This window comes from Marmota monax, unplaced genomic scaffold (genome assembly GCF_021218885.2).
Source record: "Marmota monax isolate L192 unplaced genomic scaffold, Marmota_monax_Labrador192_F-V1.1 WCK01_AAM20220418_F8-fsc00109, whole genome shotgun sequence".
In the NCBI taxonomy this organism is placed as follows: Eukaryota; Metazoa; Chordata; class Mammalia; order Rodentia; family Sciuridae; genus Marmota; species Marmota monax.
In genome coordinates, this window is record NW_026695229.1 from 2,384,227 (window position 1) to 2,409,433 (window position 25,207).

The 25,207-nt window shown below is 46.2% G+C and overlaps 1 protein-coding gene across 13 annotated transcripts in view; it reads left to right on the forward strand.

Annotated features, from left to right (window-relative positions):
* Positions 1-3,939: 3,939 nt before the first annotated feature.
* Camk2b (calcium/calmodulin dependent protein kinase II beta) overlaps positions 3,940-25,207 on the forward strand; it is a 96,006-nt gene continuing 74,738 nt past the window's right edge. For all 13 annotated transcript variants that reach the window (XM_046437791.2, XM_046437802.2, XM_046437803.2 and 10 more), the window contains exon 1: positions 3,940-4,088. In XM_046437791.2, the coding sequence (XP_046293747.1) occupies positions 4,024-4,088 (65 nt within the window). In that variant the 5' untranslated portion in view covers positions 3,940-4,023. The remainder of the gene's footprint in view (positions 4,089-25,207) is intronic.

Sequence of the window (25,207 nt, forward strand, 5' to 3'; positions counted from 1 at the left end):
TCCATTTAACTCTTTTGGATTGTGGTTTATCATGGGTCACTGAAACTATGGAAAGTCAAACTGTGGGTGAGGTAGTGGTGGGGAGGACTATTATATAACAAACACCACTACTTGACATGTTATTGTCAGGCTTGGGTGTTAGTCTGTATGTGATTTGGTGCCTGGACAGGGCTGGCATACACTTGGTGCACAATAACTGCATAAAGAAGGCCAGGGATCACTCTTGAGTTAAGCACTGTGGTTAAAGTCATCAACTGTGAAGACAGATCTGGATGCTAATACTGGACTAACTTTGTGATCCAAGCTCAGTCTACCTGTACTAAAGTTTCCTCATTTATAAAAGGAAGGTGATGATATACTGCAGTATTGTTGTGAATTTATATGACGTGGTAGATGTCAGACTTTCTGAATGATTTCTGCATGTGGTGAATGCATTGTAAATTATAGCTAAGACCTTCACCATCACCATCACTAACACTATCAACATCTTCAAGATCACCATCACTACCACCACTATCATTACCATCATCAGCATCACCATTATCATTATCACCAATACCAGTCCCACCACTACCTTCATCATTACCACCACCATCATCATTGCCATCACCACCAACACCATCAACACCACTATCACTGTCACTATCACCACCATCATCACCACCACCACCATCAACACCATCATCACTGTTACTATCACCACCACCATCACCACCATCCCCATCCCCATCTCATATGCCTGCCATGGTGTCCTGAATGAGCTGCCATATCCAGGGTCAGATGATTGGGGATTTATGGACTTGGGTCTTTCTGCTCTGGTAATCTGCTTCTGCTGGGTCTGGGAGAGGTAAGAGCAGTGACATTTCACTCCCTCTCCACACATACACATGAAAGCAGCTCCTGAAGGTGAGGGGACAGGGAAGACTGCTTTCTTTGGGAGAATGAGCCCCATGTGCAGCACTTTTGGCTCTGCAGATGTGATGCTCGTTGCCATGGTGACTGTCCTAACAATAACCTCCTAGAACCCATATTCCCCACAACCACCCCAGCTGCCACCTGGGAGGGAGAGCCCTCCTTGCTTACGAATGTGAGCTAGAAAGGACAAGGTGGGAGGCAGAGATGACATGGGAGTGGGGGTGGAAGAGGGTCCTTCCTGAAGAGAGGGGGTGGGGTGGGAGGAGAGGAGAGTTTGGGCCTGAATAGAGTCAAAGGGAATGAGAGGGCTTCTGGATTCCAGACCAGAAAGAGTCATAGCTGGAAGCATTTCTTCATTCCAATCTTTTGCCCTGTGAGGGAGAAACCCTCTGTCTCTGGAGGCAGGAGTGGGCTGTTCTGTGTGGGGAGGGACAGCCTGGCTGCCTGTGGTAGCTGAACCCTTCCTCACTGTTTAGTGCCCACTTGCTCTGACTTTCCTGTCCTCATCAGGGCCACCTGATTTCTAATGTTCAGCCCAGAGAGAGCTCCTGTGCATCCCAGGTGCTAACAGAAACAGAGGTGGGGGAGATACAGTGGGCCTCAAATTGTGCCTCTTAGTGATTTCAACTTTTTGTGTAACCCTGATCCTGGATAGCCTCCCTACTTTTTGAAAGGTGACCTCATATGAGACCACCAGAATGCTACTATGTCTTCATTTGGGGCTTCAAGAAGCTGTATGTATAGATGTGTGTGTTTGCATGTGTTTGTGTATGGGTGTACCATATATTCACACGTGTTTGTGTGCATTGTTTGTGTACATATTACATTTATATGTGTATGCATGCACATGTGTTTCTGTATGTATGTCAGTAAGTGTGTATATATGTGTATCTGTATATGTGTGTTTGTGTGAGAAAGTTAAAGCTAAGGGAGGCTTCTTGGGCCATGGGGTTTGAATCCCAGCCACTTCCTGTGGCCATGTAACTTACCTCACTTCTTTCTTTGTTATCCCATCTAGTAAAATGGGATAATGATAATACATGCCTCATAAGATTGAGAAATAAATAAGAAAACATGTAAAATGCATGTAAGAACAATCACTGTCTGCTGTCATTAAGTTCCAGTATCACTTTGTATCTGAACACATCGGTAGGAGTGTATGTGATTTTGGGTAGCTTGGAGTCTGACTTACAGAGGGGTGCAATTTTGTTTTGTTTGTTTTGCTAATTGTACTCTATGTGTAGCCCTGCCTCCTCCTTCTGGAACTCAGAAAGGGCACAATGCAGCTGCTCCCAGCAGGTGCAGGGACAGGCTCCTGTGGGGTTAGATCCCAAGAACAAACCTTGGTCCCCCAACCTGTGACTGTTAGGATAGCCTAGGGTTCTCCATGTCTAAGCCCAATGCTGAGGCACAAACTGCTATCCCTTCCTGCCTGCTTTTCCTTCTTGCTGAGATCAAGGCCAGGCTTTCTTTGCCTCAACTGGTTTTACCTGGAAACCACACTTGCTTTGAACTTGTGCATCTCCCTCATCCTCTAGCTATCCATCTTCTGACCAGGGCAGGGATTTGCCATGTGGCATACTCCTTGCCAGGCAGCTCAGTGCCAAATGCATCCTAGCAGGGAAGGACCCTAGCTGCCCTCTGCAGAATCCTCATTAGCTCCTTTATCCAGGAGACATTGTGGTTTCCAGGGGTAGGCATGGTCTTGCCTGGGGTTGAGGTACCAGCTGGACAAGCCCAGAGTCTGCCCTTGGGGAGCAGTAAGCAGGTTATCTCAGGGCAGCAGTCTGGCCCTATCCAGAACTGATTGGAAGACTCTGACCTCAGAGCCTGCCTGGGACCGACCTGGTCCCATCCCATCAGAAAAGTGTGGGTGCTTGCCCTGGGGGAAGGCTTTTGTAAGAAACAGGGTGGGTCCTGCCTCCACCCTCCCTTCTTCCCTGCCTGTGCTCAACTCCTCCTTAGCCTTCAGGGCCACTTTCAAGAGATGGAGAGGGGAAGAGTGGACTCTCTCCTTCCAGGGCAGAGAAGGGGGCAAGCAGATGGACAAAGCCTGGTGACTTCAAGTTGTCAGGACCCCAGAGTCCCTGACAGAGCAGTCATTGTACCTCTGGCTCAAGGTCCCTCTGCCTGGATTCCAAATGTCCATTCCTGGGACTTCAGATACTCCAGCAGCCAATCATAGAAGGAAAAAAGGGGGCAGCTCTCACCCTCCCACTCTCTCACCCTGGTGTGTGCTCAGCCTGGGAAGCCCCTGGGCTGCTCTGCCAGGCCAAGCAGGAAGCCACTGTGCATGTGAAACGATAGAGACTGGGCAGGGTGGGTCTGGCAGCATCTTTTCATGGGACTGTAAGGAATGACTCCTCTGGGTATGCAACACGAATAATCTTCCATGTGGACACCAGTTCCCCACTGCAGCCCAGGGGAGGGAAAACCTGCAGGGCAGAGGAGGCTGGGTTCATTGTATGCGGTCCCTTGTGTGTGTGTGAGTAGGGGAGTCGCTGGCATCCTGGTATCCCAGGGAAGAGCCAGCTCTTCGGTGGTTGCCTGTGCAGGGCGCGGTGGGTGCCCGGCGCAGGTGCAGTGTGCGGTCACCGTGCGGGTGCGGCCCAAGTGCGGGGGCGGGGCGCGGGCACGGCTGTTAGTGCGATGTGCGGGCGCAGTGCGGGTGCAGGCGCGGGCGCGGAGTGTGTGCGGGGTGCAGGCGCGATTCCGGTGCAGGGTGAGGTGCGCGTGCGGGTGCAGGCGCGGGAACGAGTGCAGGTACAGGGCACTGGTGCGGTGCGTGTACGGGTTCAGGCAGGAGCTGGGTGAGTAAGGTGCGGGCGCGGCGCGTACAGAAGGCAGCGGGCCCGGCGGGCGCGGCGGCGGTGACAGCGGCGCCCGCGCCTCCCCGCGCGTAGGTGTGCGGCGCGCTCCTGGCGGGGACCGAGCGAGCAGATCTCGCGTGCGCTCGCCGCGCGGCGCAGCCCAACCCGGCCCCCGCCCGGCGCCGCGAGCCGAGGTGTCTCCCGCGCCCGCGCCCGTGTCGCCGCCGTGCCCGCGAGCGGGAGACGGAGTCGCCGCCCGAGCGCAGCCGAGCGCACGCCAAGCCCGTCCGCCGCCGCCATGGCCACCACGGTGACCTGCACCCGCTTCACCGACGAGTACCAGCTTTACGAGGATATTGGCAAGTAAGAGCCGCGGCGCGCGCGTCCTGGCCTGGGACCCCAGAGGAGTGGGGCCCCGGGGAACTGGGACCCTCCGCGTCGCGGGTTCCGAGCGCACTGCGGCCCCGCGCGTCCCCGGCTCCTCCCGGTTCCTGGCCCTACCGCACGGCCCCGCGTGGGCCTGACCCTCGAGCTTCGGTTCTGGGCCGGGCTGCTGGACCGCAGCGTGTACGGCCCTGCCCAGCTTGGTGGCTCGGCCGGGGCCCGGACTCAAGGTTCTGGACTCGGCGCGGCGGGGGCGGCAGCAGGTGTCCCCGGAGCGCCGGACAGACGTGACGCATTTGGCGGCGGGGAGGTCAGAGAGGAGGGGCACATGGGGGTGACAGCCGGGCCTGGAGCTCCGGGAGGGGTCAGCCGTGGCCCCAGGGGGTCATCCCCCGTGTGGGAACGCTGTCCCCACCCCCACCCGAGCGGCAGGCGGCGGGGGTGGCGGACCTGCTCCCGCCTGCTTCTGCGCGTGGCCCCATCTGTGCGGGGGGTGCCGGCGTGGGAGCAGCTTCTGCCAGGGGTCCCTTGAGGAATCTGGGTTCTGGAGGATTTTTCCCCCAGATTCTTCTGGAAACGAATTTGGAGAGCGGGGGAAGAGGTCAAAGAGCCTGGATCAGGTCATCAGGGTGGGAAATGAGGGGGTGAGGCGGGGAACCCGATTGGGCTTCTGACTTTGGGGTCATCGAGGCAGGTGGAGACCGGATTTTGGGGCATTATTTTTTGTGGTGGTGACTGGTTGAAAGGAGGGGGTTTGGAAGCTTGTTTCAGGTAGGGCCTCACGGGGAACAGGTGCCCTGGCTCCTCTACTGTGCTCCGCAGCGTGAACAACGTGGGGGCGGGAGCCCTAGTTTGGAGTGTCCAGACCTGGCTTTGCCCCTTGGGTCAGAGACCAAGAAGCCCTTCAGGGGCCTCGTCTCTAACGTGGGGTCTCCTCTCTGAGTCAGGGTAGCTGCACTTGGCATCCCTTGGGGCTGGTTTGAGAACTCCAGATCCCCATCTCCTCCCCCCTCCCCCCACCCCTCCTGCGCGGTGGGGGCGCTGGCGAGATTTCCTATTACACATCCAGCAGCAAATCCTTTTTTTCTTTTACTAAAAAAGCGTCTGGTGAAAACTTGTGGTGGGCGAGGGACGCTGATCATTGATAATTGTGGAGTGCCCAGCTGGAGGAGTGTGGGGGTGTGCGCATTCCCCACTTCCCTGCACGTGTAGAGAGGAATCGGGTCAGGCCTGGGGGGTGAGGAACACAGTGAAGTGACAGAGAGGAAGTCTATGCTGGATAGCAAGGGGTGGGGGTTGGGTGGACCTGGAGAGCCACCCAAGGGACAGGCCAAGCACTCCTCCATCCTCACTGTGTGCTCCTCCCTGTGGGCCCAGGGACACAGGTCTTGAAGAAGCTTCCAGGAGCTGTCTGGGGGATGGAGGCCTGTGAGGAAGAGGGTGACAGGTTGGGAGCCCTTAGGTGGGGGTGAGCTGGCTTCCTTTGTGGACAGAAGGCCCAGGGCTGTGGGTGGGGGGCTGGCTCTCCAGCTCTCAGACCCTCAGTTGAGTGGCTCTGTTCCTGTCCATCCTGTCTCCTCCAGAGCTGTGTCCTGCACTGCGGGGCAGATGGCAGCAGTCAGTGTGCCTGCCTGGTTCTGTCAGGAAGAGGCAGCAGGGGGTAGTCTCTTCTTCCTGGGGAAGCTTCTTGTCTTCTTTTGTGCTTGTGCTCAGGCCTCACCAGTCTCCTCCAAGAAGCCCCTTTCAGGACCTCCCAATTTGCCCTGGTTTCCCAGTCTGCAGCTCACCACTGCTCTTCCCTTCTTCGATTTGGTGTGAGCTTCCCTGAGTTGAGCGATGGCGTAAGTGACCAGCCCTCCCCTGAGCCTCTGGGTCTAGCAGCTGTTGGTTATTGTCACCCACACTGGGGTGTGGAGGTTGAGAGGGCTGATGGCAGGTGAGACAGAGGGCTCAGACAGGTGAGAGCTGGGGCCACCAGCTCCTTCTGTAGACAGGCAAGACAATGAGCCCTCATCATAAAGGAGCACATGGAGAGGCCAGGCATGTGATCAGGCAAGGAATGAAGCCTCAGGTCAAGGGGCCCACTGGGACCTGGGACCAGAGGCTAGGAATCCTAGCCAGAATGAGTTGGTTCAGCCTAGCATCCATTTGTGGAGTTTGCTAGGTGCCAGGGCCAAATGCAGGAAGTATATTTGGAGGGCAAGACACCCCTAGGCCAAGCTGGGGGAACTCAGGCCCATCCTGCCATGGCCTTGTCCGACAATTGTTGATAGCGCCTGCCTGGGGCACAGTGGTGTTGCTTCCCAGCCCCAGGTGGACACATCCAAGTTTATTTAAAGCCATAGTCCTGGCACCCAGTCAGGCTGACTCCCTGCTTGGCGGAAGGACAGGGTCACAGGCCCACAGCTGCGTGTGTGTGATGGGGCGTTGGCCTTTGCCTTCTCGGCTGTCTCTGCTCCTGATCTTTCCCTGGACACTTGGGCAGCAAGTCAACTGGCCAAGGAGAGATACTTTCTGGGGCCTGCTCCACTTGTCCCCAGTGACAGTGCTGCAGTGTGTGCCCTTCCTTGCCCAACTCCGTGAGGCTTGTGGACATTTGCCCGGAGGCCCATATGCTGGGATACGGAACCACCTCTAGCCTAGGTCCTGCGAGCCGACACAGAGCAAAGGAGGAAAACCCTCAGTCCACACGGACCAAATAACAGTACAGTTTACTTTTTTTATTAGATTTTTAAAATCCAGAAATTCTAGGATAAACAAAATGAACACCTCCTGTCTCTTCTACCCAGAATTGAAAACTATTCATCATTTTGGTTTAAGTCCTGTTTTAAAGTTATGAAAAGTAAAGCATTACAAATAAATGTTAAGTAACCCATTTTCCTCTGACTGCTGTTAGGCATTTGTATCCTTTCTCCCGGGCTCTTGAGCCTGGGAGATAGAAGTATCCATACTAATATGTGGGATTCTTTCACGTGTTTTCTCAGCATAGTCTTATTGACATCTGTGCGCACCAATAAATTGTGGTCGCCGACTGCTGCATGGTGATCCATCATATGAACACCACGTCTCATCTGCTTTCCTCCTGATGGGAGTCTAGATTTGCTTCCTGCTTTGCACTCTTACCCACCACGAGACCAACACTGTGCATGTGTTCGCTAGTGCAGGGGTGAGAGTTTCTTTGGGGTTTATCCCTGTCAGTGGGTCTTTCAGTGAGGGTCTACCCTGCCATGTCCACTCTCACTAGTTGTGTTGTGGATGCCCCTGCCCTTGGTGCTGCTCTCCCTGGCACAGGCAGGTGGTGAAGGTTTATGGGCAGGAAGTGTCTCACTTTCTGGATTCTGGCTTGTGAATCTTTCACTTTTGGGGAGTCATTGTTGCCTTAAAATATAGATGATCCCCTTAGAGGAAAACAGTTCCCATGAGGTTTTATATGTAATTTCAGGAGTTCATGAACCCCTCCAGAGGACTGGGGCCATGGCCCACGTGGTCACAGCATCTAATGGGTGTGGAACTTTAAATGTTTGATATTATTTGAGCTGTCCAGGAAAGCTTTCCCTCCACCTCTGTTCTACAACTACAGAAACTGCTGGGAAGGTCAGCGACTTGCCCAAATTCAGGCAGCAGGTATGCCCTTGACTTCCAGCCCAGGGTATCTCCCATTCCTTCCAGCAATCCCCAAACCTCAGATAGGCCTAGAATTGACCTTGATGTGTCCTTGACTCCTCCATTGGCCCCCAGGAAGTAGAGAGCAGGCTGCATTCTGGGGCATGTGTAACCTGCCCACTCACTGGAAGTATTGCTGTTTGCTCCTGCTTTCTGCCAGCAGGCCTACTCTGAACCAGTGGATGGCCTGCTAGGTAGTTAATAGGTAAACTTCAGAAATTCAGAGCAGATCAATTTTTGAGACTTCCTTGCTTTGAAGCGGTTGCCAGGGAAGACAGGAATGGAGTGGAGGAGGAATCTTGTATTTGCTGTTGTGTTTGCTTTCCTCCTTCCTTCCTCTGGTACATCAGTCCCTTCCTGTCTCAGGGTCTTTGCCAATGACAGGCTCCATTTTCTTGGGCTACTCAGCCAGGCTGTCCCAAACACTATCCCTCCCCCAGTTGCCTTTCCCTCCCCAGGACTCTCATTACTTTGCCTTCTCCCTTGTACCCTGCACTGTGGGATACTGGGGTTCAAGATGTGTTAGGACTTGGCCACTTACCCACCCAAAGGCAGGGCTGGGTCCCTAGGTCCTGGCCTGAGGGTGGCTTCTCCAGGTGAGGAAGGGGTGAGTGGCCTCAGGCCTACTGGTCTGTCTCCAAGAAGGCCAGAGAAGTTCTGGTCTTGATTCTTTAATGTAGGGTAGTTTAAAAAGAAGTTGCACATGCTGAGGTTGCTGGCAAGATGCGCATTAAGGTGACGCTAGTTTAGTTACTATTTAATGGTATTTTTATACCATAACCTACTTTGCTGAGAGCTAAGAATATATCTGCATGCTTGCTACCGGACTCTTTCTTTTCTGGTAACAGTTGCTAGCACTTCAGTGGTGCTTATTTTATTAACATGCTTGCTCTGTGAAATAGGTGCTGTGATTATTCCCAGTTTACAGAAGAGGCGACTGAGGCACTAAGAAGCCCCATCCCCTGCAAAAAGTCATACAGGGTCAGAGTTTGATTCTAGGTACTTTGACTCTGAACTCTATAATCTGCTTCTCTCAAAAGCACATGAACCTACTCTATAATGTACTTTAAAAATGCTGTTTTTCTGTTAACTGACTTGTGGCAAGCTTGTGGTCCACTCTGAACCCAGACTCCTGGAGACTGCACCTGTCCTCAGCTAGCAGCTTGCCATGCTGTCTTTGTGCCTTTCCAAACCCAGGGCACTGCCCCCAGTTCCCATTTGTGAAAATTTCATTTCTTTTCATTGTCTCTCCTTGACAACCAACAATCTGACCCCATTTGAAACCAGTAAGACTTGAAACTTTTATTTTATTAATTAAATTACTAGGGCAATATAGTCTGTTGTTAAAAAAAAATCAAGTAATAAGAAGTGTGCACCAGAAATGTGACCTTTTACACTCATGTTCCCTCACCTGCTGGAAAAACCTGGGATATTTATTTTTATGTCACTATAAGGTTGTGTTATGTGTACACATATCTACACAGACACATATATGTCATGTATCTGTGATTTTAAAGCACATATGGAATCACCATGCATGTGACTGGTGACACTTTTCCATGCTTATCTGCCATGTCAGTATATCTTTTCCTAGGGATTTGGGCTACTGGTCCCCGTAGTAGAGAGATGGATGTACATGCATTGGCCATACTTTTATTTTCTTTATTCATTTATTTAAATTTTTTAAATTGTAGATGGACACAATACCTTTATTTTATTTATCTGTTTTTATGTGGTGCTGAGGATCCAACCCAGTGCCTTACATGTGCGAGGCAGATCCTCCACCCCAGAACTACAACCCCAGCCCTGGCCATACTTTTAAAACCCAAATTTGGGACCAGTCTTCTGATGAGTGTGACAGAAGATGGGAGGGCCCTATACTTGAATTCAGGGCCTGAAAAGTTACTAGGAGGGTGTGATTCTTGTGAAAGAAGGGCTGGGTTCTCAGTATTACTGCAGGTACTGACCACTTAGAAGTGCAGAGGTTAAGGTCATTGATACTAAGAAAGTCCCAGTCTCACTTGAAGAAACTGAAGAGTGTATTCTGGGTCTTTTTTTTTTTTCTTTGTATCTGGGCCTCCACAAGAATGGAGGGGAAGGATATGCAATGCTTGCTTTTCTAATAGGAGTGATTCTCTTATTTTGGCTCTCTTGGCCTTTCAAGAGTCTATATTGAGTCATTCTGGAATTTAATAGTAATTTGATGGAAAAGACCAAGTAGATAGAAATGTGTGACGATTGCTCTGGGAAGACGTCTTGACCCCATACTCCCTGGTCCAAGTGAGAGATATGGCCTTTCCAAAGATTTTAAGTTTTTTTGTTTCTGTCTCTCCTACCAAAAATGGAATCTGATTTGATTATTCGTAAAGCATCCTTTACAGCTGCAAGTCACTTTGTTAGTGTAGAAACATGAAAATGCATATGTGTCAATTTAGTTCGGGGTAGAAAACATTGCCATATGGATATATCACATACAAATACCTATCTTATTCATATGCAAATCTGAATTTATTTAAAATAAAAACATGGTTTTGTGTGAAAGATGGTGTTTTTAGCTGCTGAACTTTGGGTCTCTTCTGTCTCCTGGATGAGAGTCACAAACTTGATTAGGGCTCTGCGACTGGTGGACATGGTGCCTTATATTTTGACATGATGATCCTAAAATAACTAAAGTCACTATTCTTTATTAAGCCAGATACAAGCTTTAGTAGAATGTAGAACAGATTGGCGGTAGTCAGGCAACAATTTTGGGATATTTTATAGAAGGGGGTATCATTCCCACTATTGGCAGTCACCACTATCTTTGTCTCCCCACTTTGTGAGCAGCATGTGAACCTGGTTAGGGAAGGAGCCGTTCTCGTATTTTTGGGAGATGCCAGGGTTTGTGCTCTGCTGTAATGCACACCCAGTCGATGCTGGTTTCCAAGCCTCCTTCTTTCACCCAGTGTGCTTGAGTGCTCAGAACAGTGCCTGGCACACAGCAGGTGCTCAGCAGTGGCTCTGTGATAGCCTGGACCGTTCAGGCCTTGTAGTCCTGCCTGCTTCCCAGAGCAGTGTCATCCCACTTCACAGATGCAGGTCCTCCAGTGTCTGCTAGTGCCTTACTAGTGACTTGCTGGTCTTGCCACCTGGTGAGACAGCTACAGAACTGTCACCTGCCTGGAGCTGGCCTCCAAGTGGTTTGCAGCATCCTGCTCATTTCATAATGAAGTTCTCCATGGTACTTCTGTTCTTGCATGTTGAGGGACAGCCTGATTCTCTAAGTCCATGGGTTTGATCCAGGCTGGCTGTTGGGGGTTTGTGGCTCCAGTAGAAGCAGAATCTTCTGATGAAGAGGGTGACCAGGGGGATGCTTCTCAGCTCAGGCTGAAGCTTGGAGGCCTCTGGGGAAATGTTCACTGAAGCCCAGATACTCAGACACTAGGGTTTTGAAAAGCTTCCAAGTGATTCCAGTAGTAAATGCATATGCCGTGAAGCCTGAACCTGTCCTATGGCCCGAGCCGTACAACCCTCACATTCCTTGGTTCCTTAAGAGCCTTACTATTTGTGTTTGGAATTTGGCTTTGTTTTCTGTACACTCACAATGATATTAACCCCCATCCCATCCAAGTTGTCTAGAGTAGTATTGTCCAGAAGAAGTGAAATGTAGCCATGAAGGGGAGCCACATGTGTGATTAAACAAATTCTAGTGCAAAAAAAAAAAAAAAAAAAAAAAAAACTTGAATAAACTAAAAAAAAAAAAATTCTAGTGCATAAAAAAAAACAAGTCAAAAGAAACAGTGAAAGTAATTTTACACACACACATTTAACCTTATATTTATATATAATTTCAACATGTAATCAATGTAAAATTATTAAGTATTTTGCATTCCTTTTTATGTTATATCTTAGAAACCTGTTGTGTATTTTATATTTAAGGTATGTCTTGGTTTGGACTAGACATTCTAGGTTCTTGTAGTTATGTGATGCCAAGTGGCTATTGAGTTGGACAACACGAGACCAGAGCTTACATTTTTTTTTCTGGTTTCTTTTGAGGATGGTAGTTACATTCTGGGTTGTATTTGCCAGTTGTTGATTTCTCTTGCTGTCCTGAAGACTCTTTTATTCATTGTACAAATCTGGTTGCACATTCACCACCTGCCAGGCATCTTCCAGCTGCTTGGGAAACAGTAGTGAGCAAAACAGTCAAGGATGCCTGCCTTGGGGGAGCTTATGTGCTGGTGGCAGGTGAGAGGCAGGTAAAAACTAAACAGATTCTGATGGGACCCTGTGCAGTGGTATGCACCTGTAATCCCAGCTATTTAGGAGGCTGAGGAAGGAGGGTCACGAGTTTGAGGCCAGCTTGTCCAAAATAATACAATTTAATCAAAGGTCTGGGTAGAGGAGCTGGAGTTGTAGCTTAGTGGTAGAGCATTTGCCTAGCATGTGTGAGGCACTGGATTCAGTTCTTGGCACTGCATATAAATAAATGAATAAAATAAAGGTCCATCAACATCTAAAAAAAAAAAAAGGACTGGGTAGAGTACTTGCTTAGCTTATGCAAGGCCCTGGGTTCTATTCCCCAGTACTGAAAAAAAGAATTATATGTTAGTGTAGCTGGTGATGAATACCTGTAGAAATGCAGGAATACCAATTAGAAGGAAGATTGCAGCTATAAAAAGAGTGGTCAGGGATTTTAATTAGAATAAGATATTCCAAGCTTGTACAAATATATCAAAATTGTTTACACAGTTATGTATAGCTAAAGAGAACAAATAAAAATTGTTCTTTTTAAGAAAGTGTCATCAGGCCAAGAAAAAAGAGAGTAGACTCAAATTGCTCAGGTCAGGAATGAGAGAGGAGACGTTACTACCAAATTGACAGAAATAAAAAAGGATTATAAGGAAATACTGTGAAAAATTATGTGCCGGGCTGAGATTGTAGCTCTGTGGTAGAGCAATTGCCTCGCATGTGCGAGGCCCTGGGTTCGATCCTCAGCACCATATAAAATAAATACATAAATAAAAATAAAGATATTGTGTTCATTACAACTAAACATAAAATTTTTAAAAATTATGTGCTGGTCTGGGTCTGGGGTTGTGGCTCAGAGGTAGTAGAGCACTCGCCTATCATGCCGGAGGCACTGGGTTCGATCTTCAGCACCACATAAAAATAAAGATATTGCATCCACCTATAACTAAAAATAAATATTAAAAAAAATTATGTGCTGGTCTGGGGTTGTGGCTCAGCGGTAAAGTGCTCACCTAGCTCATGCAAGGCCCTGGGTTTGATCTTCAGCACCATATAAAAATAAATAAGTAAATAAAGTAAAAGAATTGTGGGGAAAAAAATTATGTGCCAAAAATTTAGATAGCCTAAATGAAATGAACAAAAAGAAGGATGCAAACTACTAAAACTGACCCAAGAAGAAATAGAAAATTTGAATAGACCTATGACAAGTAGAGATTGAATTAGTAATTTCAAATGTCCCATACTGAATCACCCAGTCCCTGAGACCTTCATGATAAATTCTACCAAGCATTTAAAGAGGAATTAATACAGTTCTTCATAAACTTTCCCAAAATATAGAAGGGGAACAAATTCCTCCCAGTTAATTTAATGAAGCCAGTAACTGTAAATGACAGACCATCTGATACCAGACCAGAAAGGATATTATGACTGGTATCTTTTTAAAAATAATAACGAAACCAACTAGCAACATATGAAAGGATAGCACATTACAAACAAGTAGCATTTATCCCAGGAATGAAAGGTTGGTTTAACATAAAAAGCAATCTGTGTAATATACCATGTTGATAGACAAAACAAAAAAAGAATGATTATCCCAATAAATGCAGAAGAAGCATTTGACAAAATCCAGTTCTTTTTCATGATAAAAAAACTACAAACTAGGAAAGACAACTTCCTAAACTTGTTAAAGGCATTTATGAAAAACCCACAGCTAAAATTATATTTGATGGTGAAAGACTAGATGTGTTTTTCCTAAGATCAGAAACAAAACAAGGATGTCTTTTCTTTCCATTTCTATCTATCACGGTACGGAAAGGTTCTAGCCATGGCTATTAGGTAAGAAAGAAAAGTAACCAGAAAAAGAACAGATAAAACTACCTCTCTTTGTGGATGACATGATCTTGTGTAAGAAAATCCTAAATAATTTACTAAAAAAATTAAAACCAAAAAAATGAATTCAGCAAAATTGCAGGATAAAAGACTAATGTACAAATATCCAGTGTATTTTGTTACACTAGTAATGCTTAATCTCAAAATTAAGACAAATAATTCCATTTAAAATATCATCCAAAGGAATACATTTAATAAAAGAAAAGACATATTTGTGTATTGAAAACTATAAACCAGGGCTGGGGATGTGGCTCAAGTGGTAATGCACTTATCTGGCATACACGGGGCGCTGGGTTTGATCCTCAGCACCACATAAAATAAAGATGTTGTGTCCACTGAAAACTGAAAAATAAATATTAAAAAAATTCTCTCTCTCCCTCCCTCCCTCCCTCCCTCTCTCCCTCTCTCCTCTCTCTCTTAAAAAAAAGAAAACTACAAACCACTCTTGAGAGAAATTAAAGAAGACATAAATAAATGTAAATGCATCCCATGTTCATGGATTGAAGGCAATATTATTAAGATGGTAGTTCACTCCAAATTGACTTACAAATTCAATGTATTATCTCTTTAAAAAATTGAATTTTTTGTTTTTGCACAGATTGAAAAATTTGTCTTAAAATTTACATGTAAAATGCAAGGGACTCAGAATAGCCAAAATAATCTGTAAAAGAAAAACAAACTTGGAAGACTCACACATCCTGATTTTAAAACTATACGGCTACATCAGTTAAGACAATGTGGTATTTGCAGAAGGATAAACACATAGATCAGTGGAATAAGATTGAGAATCTGGAATAAATCTATACATCTATAGCCAACTGATTTTGACAAAGGTGCCCAGATAATCCAATGGGGGAAAAAAATAAGAGTCCATCCAACAAATGTACAGTTGAGTATTCAGATGCAAAAGAATGAAGTTGAAACCTTAATTGATACTAAGGTTTCAATTGTATACTGTATACAAAGATTATCTCCAAAAAATTATTTCAAAATGGATCGCAGACTTAAATGTAAGAGCTAAAACACTGTTCAACTCTTAGAAGAAAATATAAGAGTAAATCTTTGTGATCTTGGTTTAGGCAATGGTTTTGTAGACATGACACCAAAAATGTATAGTAAAAGAAATACAGATAAACTGAACTTTATTAACATTCAAGTTTGTACTTCAAATAATATTTTCAATAAAGTGTGAAAAGACAACATATAAGAAGCTGATTCTTATTTGCCAATCATGTATTTGATGAAGAATTAGTATTCAGAATACTTTAAGAACTTTTAATACTTAACAGTAAAATAAACAACCCAGTTAAAAAATGGGCAGAGGATATGAACAGACATTTCTTCAAAGAAGGCATTATAAAGCCCAACAACACATGAAAAGATGCTAAACATCATTAGTCATTCTGGATATATCCACATATGAACTTGTTCATATCATCATTATCTATAACAGCCCCAAAGTAGAAACAGCTCAAATGTGTATCATCTGAAGAATGAATAAAGAAATGGAATATTCTAAAAGTTCTAGAAGTTCTAACAATACTGCTACATGTTACAACATGGATGACCCTTAAAAACATGCTTAGTGGGGCTGGGATTGTAGCTCAGTGGTAGAGTGCTTGCCTAGCATGCGTGAGGTACTGGGTTTAATCCTCAACATCACATATAAATAAATAAATAAAGGTGTTTTATCCATCTCCAACTAAAAATGTTTTTTTAAAAAATATTTATTTTTTATTTGTATTTGGACATAATACCTTTGTTTTATTTATTTGTATGTGGTGCTGAGGATTGAACCCAGGCCCTCACAGGTGCTAGGTGAGCACTATACCGCTGAGCCACAACCCCAGCCCCTCCAACTAAAAATATTTTAAAAAAATATGCTCAGTAAAAGAAGCAAGTCACAAAAGACCACATATTCTATAGTTAATTTGTGTGAAATGTCTGGAATAGGACTGGGGCTGTCGTTCAGTGGTTGAGCACTTGCCTCGCAGGTATGAGACCCTGGTTCAATCCTCAGCACCACATAAAAATAAATAAATAAATAAAAATTTTAAAAAATGTCCAGAATAGGTGAATCCTCAGAGCAGACAGTGGAACTGAGGGTGCATGGGGAGAGAGGATCAGAAGTGACTGCTAATAGATAGGAGTTTCTTTTGGGAGCGATGAAGTGTTGTAAATTTAGATTGTGGTAATGGATGTACAACTTTGTGGATGTATTAAAAGCCATTGGATTATAAGCTCTAAGTGGATGGATTGTTTGATATAGGAATTATATCTCAATAAAGTTATTAAAATGTGTAAATCCCACTTAGAAAAATAAAAACTCTTCCATCTGGATCTCAACCTTCCAATTGCTGAGAAGTGAGCTTTAAAACTAATGTGATCGCCAACACCTCACTCAGGGCCTTCCTTAATCGGCAGGACCTGCCAGAACTGTTGCTCTGGCTGGGCCAGCTCCTTTGAGCCAATTCTGCTGTGGCGTCTTCACAAATGAACCACAGTGAGAAACAGTCTTATCACCAGAACCTCTGACCTGTGCCTGGTGACGGTGTCTCTAAACTTAGCCAGTCCCTGGGCCCCTGCCTGATGTGATCTCAGGCCTGAGGCATGGGAACGTCAGGTTCCCATTTGGCAAGAAGTGTCCAGGACCTGTGGGCCCCTTTAGCTCTGACCTGGACCCAAGACACATGCCACCTCCTATCTTTCCTAGAGGCAGGTGAGTGGTGAGGGCACATCCCTATGGCTTCACTTTCAGGAATGTCCTTCTGATGGTTCCACTTCTAGGGACCCAATAAGTGCCTTGGCTTTCAAAACTTGACATAGTGGCTTCACTTCATGTTCTGGATACATCTTCCTTCTTTTCTGAACAGCTTTCAAGACCATCTTTTCAACACTCAAGGCCAGGTCTTTGCAGCAAGGCTGGGACTGAGGCTTCCCTTTAGTCCCTCGTGAGGTAGGTCTTGGCATCCCTGATCCCTTCATCGCCTTCTTTCCTTCCTCAGAGAACGTTCAAGAGGCTCAGACACCTCAAGTCTGGGTAGGGGTCCTCATGACAGCAGTACAACTTTGCTGTGGTGGAACATCTGGGCCACAGATGTGGCTGCTCTGAAAGGCAGCTTCAAGATCAGGGAGATGGATAGAGTATGTGAGAACTCGCTTATTGCTCAGGACAGTAGGTTGGGCAGCAGGATAGTTGGGATCCCCAGGGGCTGTGTGTTTGGCAGTCACTGAAAACTTGGTAGACACAAGGCCTCTGCAGGCTGAAAGGAAGTGAGGGTCTGAGGGTCCTTCTCTGTCCTCAGTGGCTCAGCCTGTGTCTGACCCCTGCAGAGATGAAGCCCCTTCCCATCCTGGGCTCGCTGCCTCTCCACCTGACCTGGCTCATCCCCTCATCATAACAGCTCCCAGACAATGCCAGGAAACACAGACCCCACCATCTGAAAGTCCTAACAGAATCCATGGTTTGGGTGCTTTTCATGATTCCTCTGCAGGCTGAGAGGATTGTTATCCTTACACTAATTTTCTGATTGGCGTTCACAAACCTTGTTTTAACCAATGACCTGCATGATGGACAGCCAAGGACAGCCTGTCTTGTGGGAGGAGTGTTGCTCTGAACCTCTCTGGCAGGATGGCCTTCAGGGCATCTGGGGCTGGGGAGGGCTGGGGGCTACCAGCTTCATGGGAACATGGTGGGGACAGAACAGCCCTGCCTGCCACCCATTGCTTTTAGTTCATGATCTACTGTCTGGAGTCATTATGGATTTTTTCCTTTAGATTTTTCTTATTTGTCACCAGAGGTTAAGGTTTGATTGGACACATTAGAGTTCTTTTTAAAAACCAGATTTATTTAAATATTTATTTTTGGTACCGAGGATTGAACCCAGGGGTGCTCAACCACTGAGACACATTCCCTGCCCTTTTTGTATTTTATTTAGAGATGAGGTCTTGCTAAGTTGCTTAGGGACTTGCTCAGTTACTGAGGCTGACTGAATTTGTGATCCTCCTGCCTCAGCCTCCCAAGCTGCTGGGATTACAGGTGTGTGCCATTGTGTCCAGCTAAAAGATTTTAAAGAAAGCATTTCAAGTACAAGTCTTTCATTATTTCTTAAAGATTTCTCAGAGATATGGCCACATGTCTTATCAGGACATTTTTAAAAATGTGGTAAAATACACATAACACAAAACTTACTGTCTTAATTATTATTAAGTATATGATTTAGTCACATTAAGTATAGCCACATTTCTCTGCACCCATCACCACCATCCATTTCCAGAATTTTTTATTTTCTCTAATGGAAACTCTGTCCCCATTAAACACTAATTCTGTTTACACCTTCCCACAGCCTCTGGTAACCCCCATTCTACTTCCTGCCTCAGAATTTGACTCCTCTAAATACCTCATATAAGTGAAATCATACAGTATTTGTCTCTTCACAGATGTCTTATTTCACTCAGCACAGTATCTGCAAGGTTCTTCCATGTGGAATGTGTCAGAATATCCCTCCTGTCTACCTTTAAAATTTTTTTTTTTTTTTGCAAAGCTGGGGATGGAACCTAGGGCCTTATGCATGCTAGGCAAGAGCTCTATCACTAAAATGTATACCAGCCCTCTCTCCTGAATAATATTCCATTGTATGTATAGACCATGTTTTGCTTATCCATTCATCTATCAATGAATGCTTTCACCTCTTAACAATTGTGAATAATGCTGCTTTGAATATGATTTACAAAAATATTTTAAGGCATATGATACATGATTTCCTCCTGCTGGGCATGGCTTATTGGCCACTGGGAGGTATAGCCTTGGGCTGCCATGTTATCTCTGGGTTTTGGCCTCACCCATATAAATCGGATGTGTCAGGTCACATGACTTTCTAGGGTTCCTTCTGGTTCTGTGGAAATCCATTTCTTTTCTTTGAGACTTGCTGAAAAGCTTAGCTTTTGAACATGAAGGTGCCCCACAGGCCAATCCCAAGGACAGTTCTTACCACATCCTTTTGCATTCCTTAAGAATAAAATAAGGGCTGGGTTTGTGGCTCAGCGGCAGAGCGCTTGCCCAGCACATGCGAGGCCCTTGGTTTGATCCTCAGCACCACATAAAATAAATAAATAAATAAAATAAAGATATTATGTCCAGCTAAAAAATAAATATTTTTTAAAAAGAATAAAATAAGAGGGATTAAATTTATTTGATCTGAAATATAACACAAAACAAAAATCCTGAAAACTTTAATTGGTATGCACATTACAGGGAAAACCAAGGGGACATAAACATTATGAGTTCTGAAGCCCCTTTGGTTCTGGGTCTGTGAGTTGGGAGCCTGCACGTCCTAGGTGTGCCCAGAGTCTGTGTCCATGGTACCAGACTGTACATATCCTGAGTCCTCCTACTTGTCCTCCACGAGCCAACATGGCCTTCCAGTCCTGTCCTCACGTGGTGACTTTCCTCCCAGACACAGCAATGGGAAGCTTCTGCCAGACAGAGGGCTGTGGATTCTGAAGTGTTGACTTTGAAGGTGGCTTTCTGGCTGCCACGGGGCCAGCCTTCTGTAGCACCCACTACTGCGGCTGTTTCTGAATCCATTTGCCGTTTGGCCTGGTGTCTTTCAGATCGGTACAAGCTTGGATACTTTCACATCTCACAGAAGTTCTGATAACACAGGCTGCTTGCTGTCATGAGACAAACTCTTCCTGCCGCCATGCTTCAGGCCACAGAGGGGAGACAGTCTATGTGTGAGGGAGGCGTTGGGACAATGTGCCTGTACCCTGGGGGAAGACGGCTCTTCTGCACACCTGGATGACTTATCTCCTTCCTAAAGCCCTCTCTATGCCCTGTGATGGAGCTAAGGATCAGATATCCATGGTAGGCTCTCAGTGGGCAGGTGAAGAGGGGTCACAGCACAGCCCTTTTTCCTACTAGCTCTGACCTCAGGCTCTAGCCAACCTGAGAGCATAGTGGCCTTGAAGCCACCATTACTCCCTTCTCCTGCCAGGCCAGGAACACAGCCCTTGACTGAGTATGCCAGCCTGGACCCCAGACCCTGGCTTCAGCTGGACAGCCTACTCAGAGGCAGACTGAGCCCCCTCCTTTTTGGGGCCTAGCCTGGTACCTGTCCACTCCCCTGGGACATTACCTTTTCCCTGGCATGTCTCAGATGGAAGTGGCACTTTGGGGAATATGCAGTTGTGCTGGTGGCCCAACAAGTGAGGGAGGCAGTGCCAGGCAGGGCTCTGGGCTGAGGACATAAGCCACCCTAGGAAGGGCACCACCCACAGCTCAGTGCCCTCCTGCCTTTGCTGGACCCTTCTGGCTCTCCCTGGCCTGTCAGTGGCGGGCAGACTGGTATGGATAGATGCTCCAGGAGAGTTGGCCACTCAGCCCTAACCTCTTTGGGTGAGCATTAAGGGACTGCCATGCTTCCATATTTGCAAGACCTGCCAATGGGCAAAGTCTCTTCTCTGATGCGCAAATGATCAATCATAGAGACAGTGGTCACCCGTGTTCCTTGACCAGTACTGGCCTGGCTTTCAGGAAACAGGTGGAATCTGGGGCCCTCCACTGCTCTTTCCCTGCAGTTTCCCTTGCACCTTGGTCCTCCCAGAGCTAACTGTGGTAGGTGATGGACCTCTTCCTGCTGCTGAGGCATCCCTGTGGACCCAGCCCAGAGAGGGCAGCAGAGGGGTCCAGGAGTTGGGTACTGAGGGGAGATGCTTGAGGAAGTGGGGGTTATGGAGAAGTGCTGGCAGTCCCAGGCAGGGCAGAGGGGCAGATAAGGAGGAGGAGAACAACGAGGGACACAGCACACAGGAGTGGGCAAGGCTCATCCCTCTTCTGGCCTGCCTAACCCTCCCTTTGGGCATGCTGGCTCCCCTTGCCTGGGCAGCATGTTCATCCTGGAACCTGGCTTGTCCCTGGCGTTTCTCAGATGGAAGTGGGGATGGCAGCTGCCCATGTTAGCTAATTGCCAGCATCTCTTGACAAGCATGGCTTTCTGTGAGTCTGGACTCTAGAGACACAGAGAAGAAACAGACTCTTTCCTCAAAGTGCCCACCTTCATGTTATGGGGACAGAAGAATGTGCCGTACTCCATATCTCCCAGATAATTTCCATATGTCAGGGGGCCACAGCTGGCACACGTGATACTGGGGCTGGAGATGTTGAAGGGTGGTTTCCCTCACATATAAAGATCTCCTGCAGGTCAATAAGAAGACAGCCAAAGCCCTAATTGAAATATAGATGAAAGATGTTAAGTAGGCAGCTCACAAAAAAGAAATTGAAAGCTTTTGGCTTGTAAAAAGAAGACCACAAATCAAACAAGAGTTAGCCCCCTCAGAAGAGGAACTCAAGTGGCCTATCTGCTAATAAGGCCACCTTGGCCATTCTCAGGCTCAGCTCCTCTCCTGTGGCCAAGGATGACCAAGGTCCCAGGCTACAGGCACACATGGTCTCACAGAGAATGGTTCAATCATGGATCCACCTACAGGCCTCTCCATGTGGGCTGCTGAAGAATTTCAAAGATGTGGCTGAGCCTAGGGGCCTGTCCCTAGTGCCAAGGGACAGACAGAACAGTAGGGGAAGTCCCAGCACTGAGTTTCCTGCCACCTCTCCTTCTCCTTCTCCTCCTGTTCTCTCATAAGCTCTCCTTCTTGCTCACACCATCCCCTGCTCACACCATTCCCTTTCTGCTCACATTGTCTCCTTCCTGCTCACACCATCCCCTGCTCACACCATTCCCTTTCTGCTCACATTGTCCCCTTCCTGCTCACACCATCCCCTTCCTGCTCACATACTCCTTTTTGAGTATATACCCTCCTCCCCCTGCTCACACCCTCCTCCTCCTTCTAATACCCTCTTTGTCCTGTTCACACCTTCCTCCCCTCCCTGCTCACACCATCCCCTTCCTGCTCACATACTCCTTTTTGAGTATATACCCTCCTCCCCCTGCTCACACCCTCCTCCTCCTTCTAATACCCTCTTTGTCCTGTTCACACCTTCCTCCCCTCCTTATACCCTCTTCCTGCGACACACTCCTTCCCTTGCTCACACCTCCTCCTCCTATTCACACCTCCTTCCCCTACTCATACCTCCTCCCTTTGCTCACACCCTTCTTCCCCTGCTCACACCTGTTTCCCTGTGCTCACACTCTCCCCCTCCCACTATACCATCCTTTTTTTTTTTTTCACACCTGACGGCTGTGGGTTTTTCTGAAGAAAAATCCTTGTGGCCAAAGATCCCTGGATAATATGGTTTACCTGAGAGAAAGAGGCAGACACACAAATTGAGAGGGGGGGACAGGACAAGAGCAAGGAGTAGAAAGGGCTTGAGTGAGCTATATATAGAAGGCTGGGAATGGTGAGCTCCCAAGGAGGCTGTTCAGGAGGGCCTGGATTTGGGGGAGCCCAGCCTAGATCACTGTGTTCAGAGCCCTTAGTAGGGCTGGTTTCCCCACCAGCCCTCTTACCTCTTCTGTTCCCAAGTAGAACCTGAAATATCAGACCTAGGAGGCCTCCAGCCTGGCAGCATTTCCACCCACCCCCCATGAGAGGCTTCATTGAGGGTTTTGGGAACATGCAGAGAGAAGCCACATCATGGCCTTAGAGTCCCTTCTCCAGTGGTGCCTGGTGAATGTGTGACAAATGGGGTGGGATGCTGATGGTAGCATGTGCCCTTTTGGGTGTTGTAAATATGCCTGTCATGGCCAATATCAAGATACTGACATGACACCAACCAGCAAGCAGAATTTGAGAGCATGGAACTTAGTTTTCTCAGATGGTAAGAGCTGTCTCTGAAGCCTGGCAGCCTCTGCCACAGCCCAGCCAAAGTGACTAGTGGAGGATCGAGCCATCAAGGGACTGAGGGAAGCCGGGTTCCAGACTCCTTTCCCACATGCTCTCTCTCTGCTGGGCATAAGCCCTGAAATTCATTCTGCTCTTGCTCCAGCTGCTGCTTCCTCCACCCCACAGGAATGTACTCTTGCAATAGACCGTTTTTGAGCCTGCAAAGGGCACCTGTAGGTAACATGCAGGGAGAGGGTAGTTCTAGCTTAAGTCCCACCTCTACACCTGTGATGGTTTGATCTGTGGGGTGTTCTTGTCTTCCTGCAGTGCAATTGGGAGTGGAACACCATCCTTTCCTGGAGTGTGAGAACACAGGGAGGGGGCACTTGTGACTGAAGTTACAGGTGTTGATAACAGTCAGGGAGCACCTTGTCATACAGTTCATGGGCTGTGATGTTGGAGACCCTAAAACATTATTTCCAAATGTTGTACAGAGTCCTCTATCATACTGAAGATTGAAAGTTTCCCTGATGTCAAATAATATCAGTAATTTCCTTGTGGTATATGTTTTCTGTATTTAGTTTTTTTAAAAAGTCTTCCCTATCCTGGTATAATAAAGGTATGCTTTTGTCTCTTTCATTAAAAAAAATCATTGCACTTTTCAGAGCAGTTTTATGTCTACAGAAAAATTGGCTGAAAAGTACAGAATTCCCATGTACTCCTCACCACCCCACCCTAACCCCCAGATTTCCCTATTGTTAACATCATGGATTAGAGTGATACATTTGTTATAATTAATATACCAAGATTGGTGATGGTGGTGATGATGATGATGATGATTGGCAGGAATGCTGGTAGGAATCAAACCTAGGGCCTTGGGAATGCTAGACAATGATATGTTATTAACTAATGTCTGTAGTGTACATTAGGATTCACTTTTGTTGTCCTACAGTTTCAGGGCTTGGACAAATGTATACTGACATGTCTCTACCTTTGTAGTATAATGCAAAGTAGTGTCACTGCCCTGAAAATTCTGTGTGCTCTGCCTACTCATAACCTTCCTCCTCTACTATCCTCTGAAAACCACTGATCTTTTTGCTGTCTTTGTATTCTTTTCTAGAATATAATATAGTTGGAATCATGCAGTATATATAGCCTTTTCAGATTGGCTTCTTTCACTTAGTGATACCCATTTAAGGTTTCTTAAATGGCTTGATAGCTCATTTCTTTTAGCTGGCTATTATTCTATTATCTGGATGAACCACTGTTTATTTATTTTTATTTTTAGAATTTAACCTTTATTTACTTGTTTTTATGTGGTTCTGAGAATTGAACCCAGCACCTTACTCATACTAGGCAAGCACTTTACCACTGAGCTGTAACCCCAGCCCTGAACCATTGTTTATTTATCCATATCTTTAGGACATCTTGTTTGCTTCTAATTTTTGACAATTAGGAATAAAGCTGCTGTAAACATTAGTGTGCAGGATTTTGTGTGTACATATCAACTTATTTTAGTAAATATCAAACAGTGCAATTGGTGGATCATATTGTAGGAGTGGGTCTCGTTTTTTAAGAAATCACCATATTATCTTTCAAAGTGACAGTGTCATTTTGCATTCTCACCATCAATAGGTGACAGTCCCTCTTGCTCCATATCCTCACCAGTGTTGGATATTCTCAGGGTCATGGATTTTGGCCATTCTGAAAAGCGTATACTGGTGTTTCTTTCTCTTTGTTTTCATTTTTTTAGTTGCAGATGGACACAATATCTTTATTTTAAATATTTATTTTTATGTGGCTCTGAGGATTGAACCCAGGGCCTCACACGTGCTAGGTGAGTGTTCTACCACTGAGCCACAACCCCAGCCCAATACTAGTGTTTCTTTGTTGTTTTAATTTGTATTCCCTAATGACATCAAGTTGAGTATAATTTTATATGTTTATTTGCCATCTGTGTATCTTCTTTGGTGACATGTCTGCTTAGATTATTTTCCCATTTTAAAATAGGGTTGTTTTTGTATTGTTGAGTTTTAAAGGTTCTTTGGAAATCAGTCCCTTATAAGATATGTGTTTTGCAAATACTTTCTTCTGGTTTATAGAGATTTGTCTTTTCATTTTCTCAACTGTGTCTTTCTGAGAACAGAACTTTAATTAAGTCCTACTTATCAGTTTTGTCTTTGGGTGTTATACCTAAGAGTCATCATTTAACCCAGATTATCTAGATTTTCTTTATGTTACTTTTTAGGAATTTTATGATTTTGCATTTTACATTTAGGTCTATAATCCATTTTGAATTAATTTTTGTAAATGGCATAAGATCTGTGTCTAAATCCATTTTCTTTCACCTGGATGTTCAGTTGTTTCAGTGCCATTGTTGATAAGACTGTCCTTTCTCTATCTGACCTCCAAAGATCTCAGATTTTATTCTTTTCTTTCAATATTGTGTTGACCATTCTCTGTCTTTATTCTCCCCATATAAACTTCAGAATAAGTTTGTCTATATTCACAAAATAACTTATTGGGATTGCCTT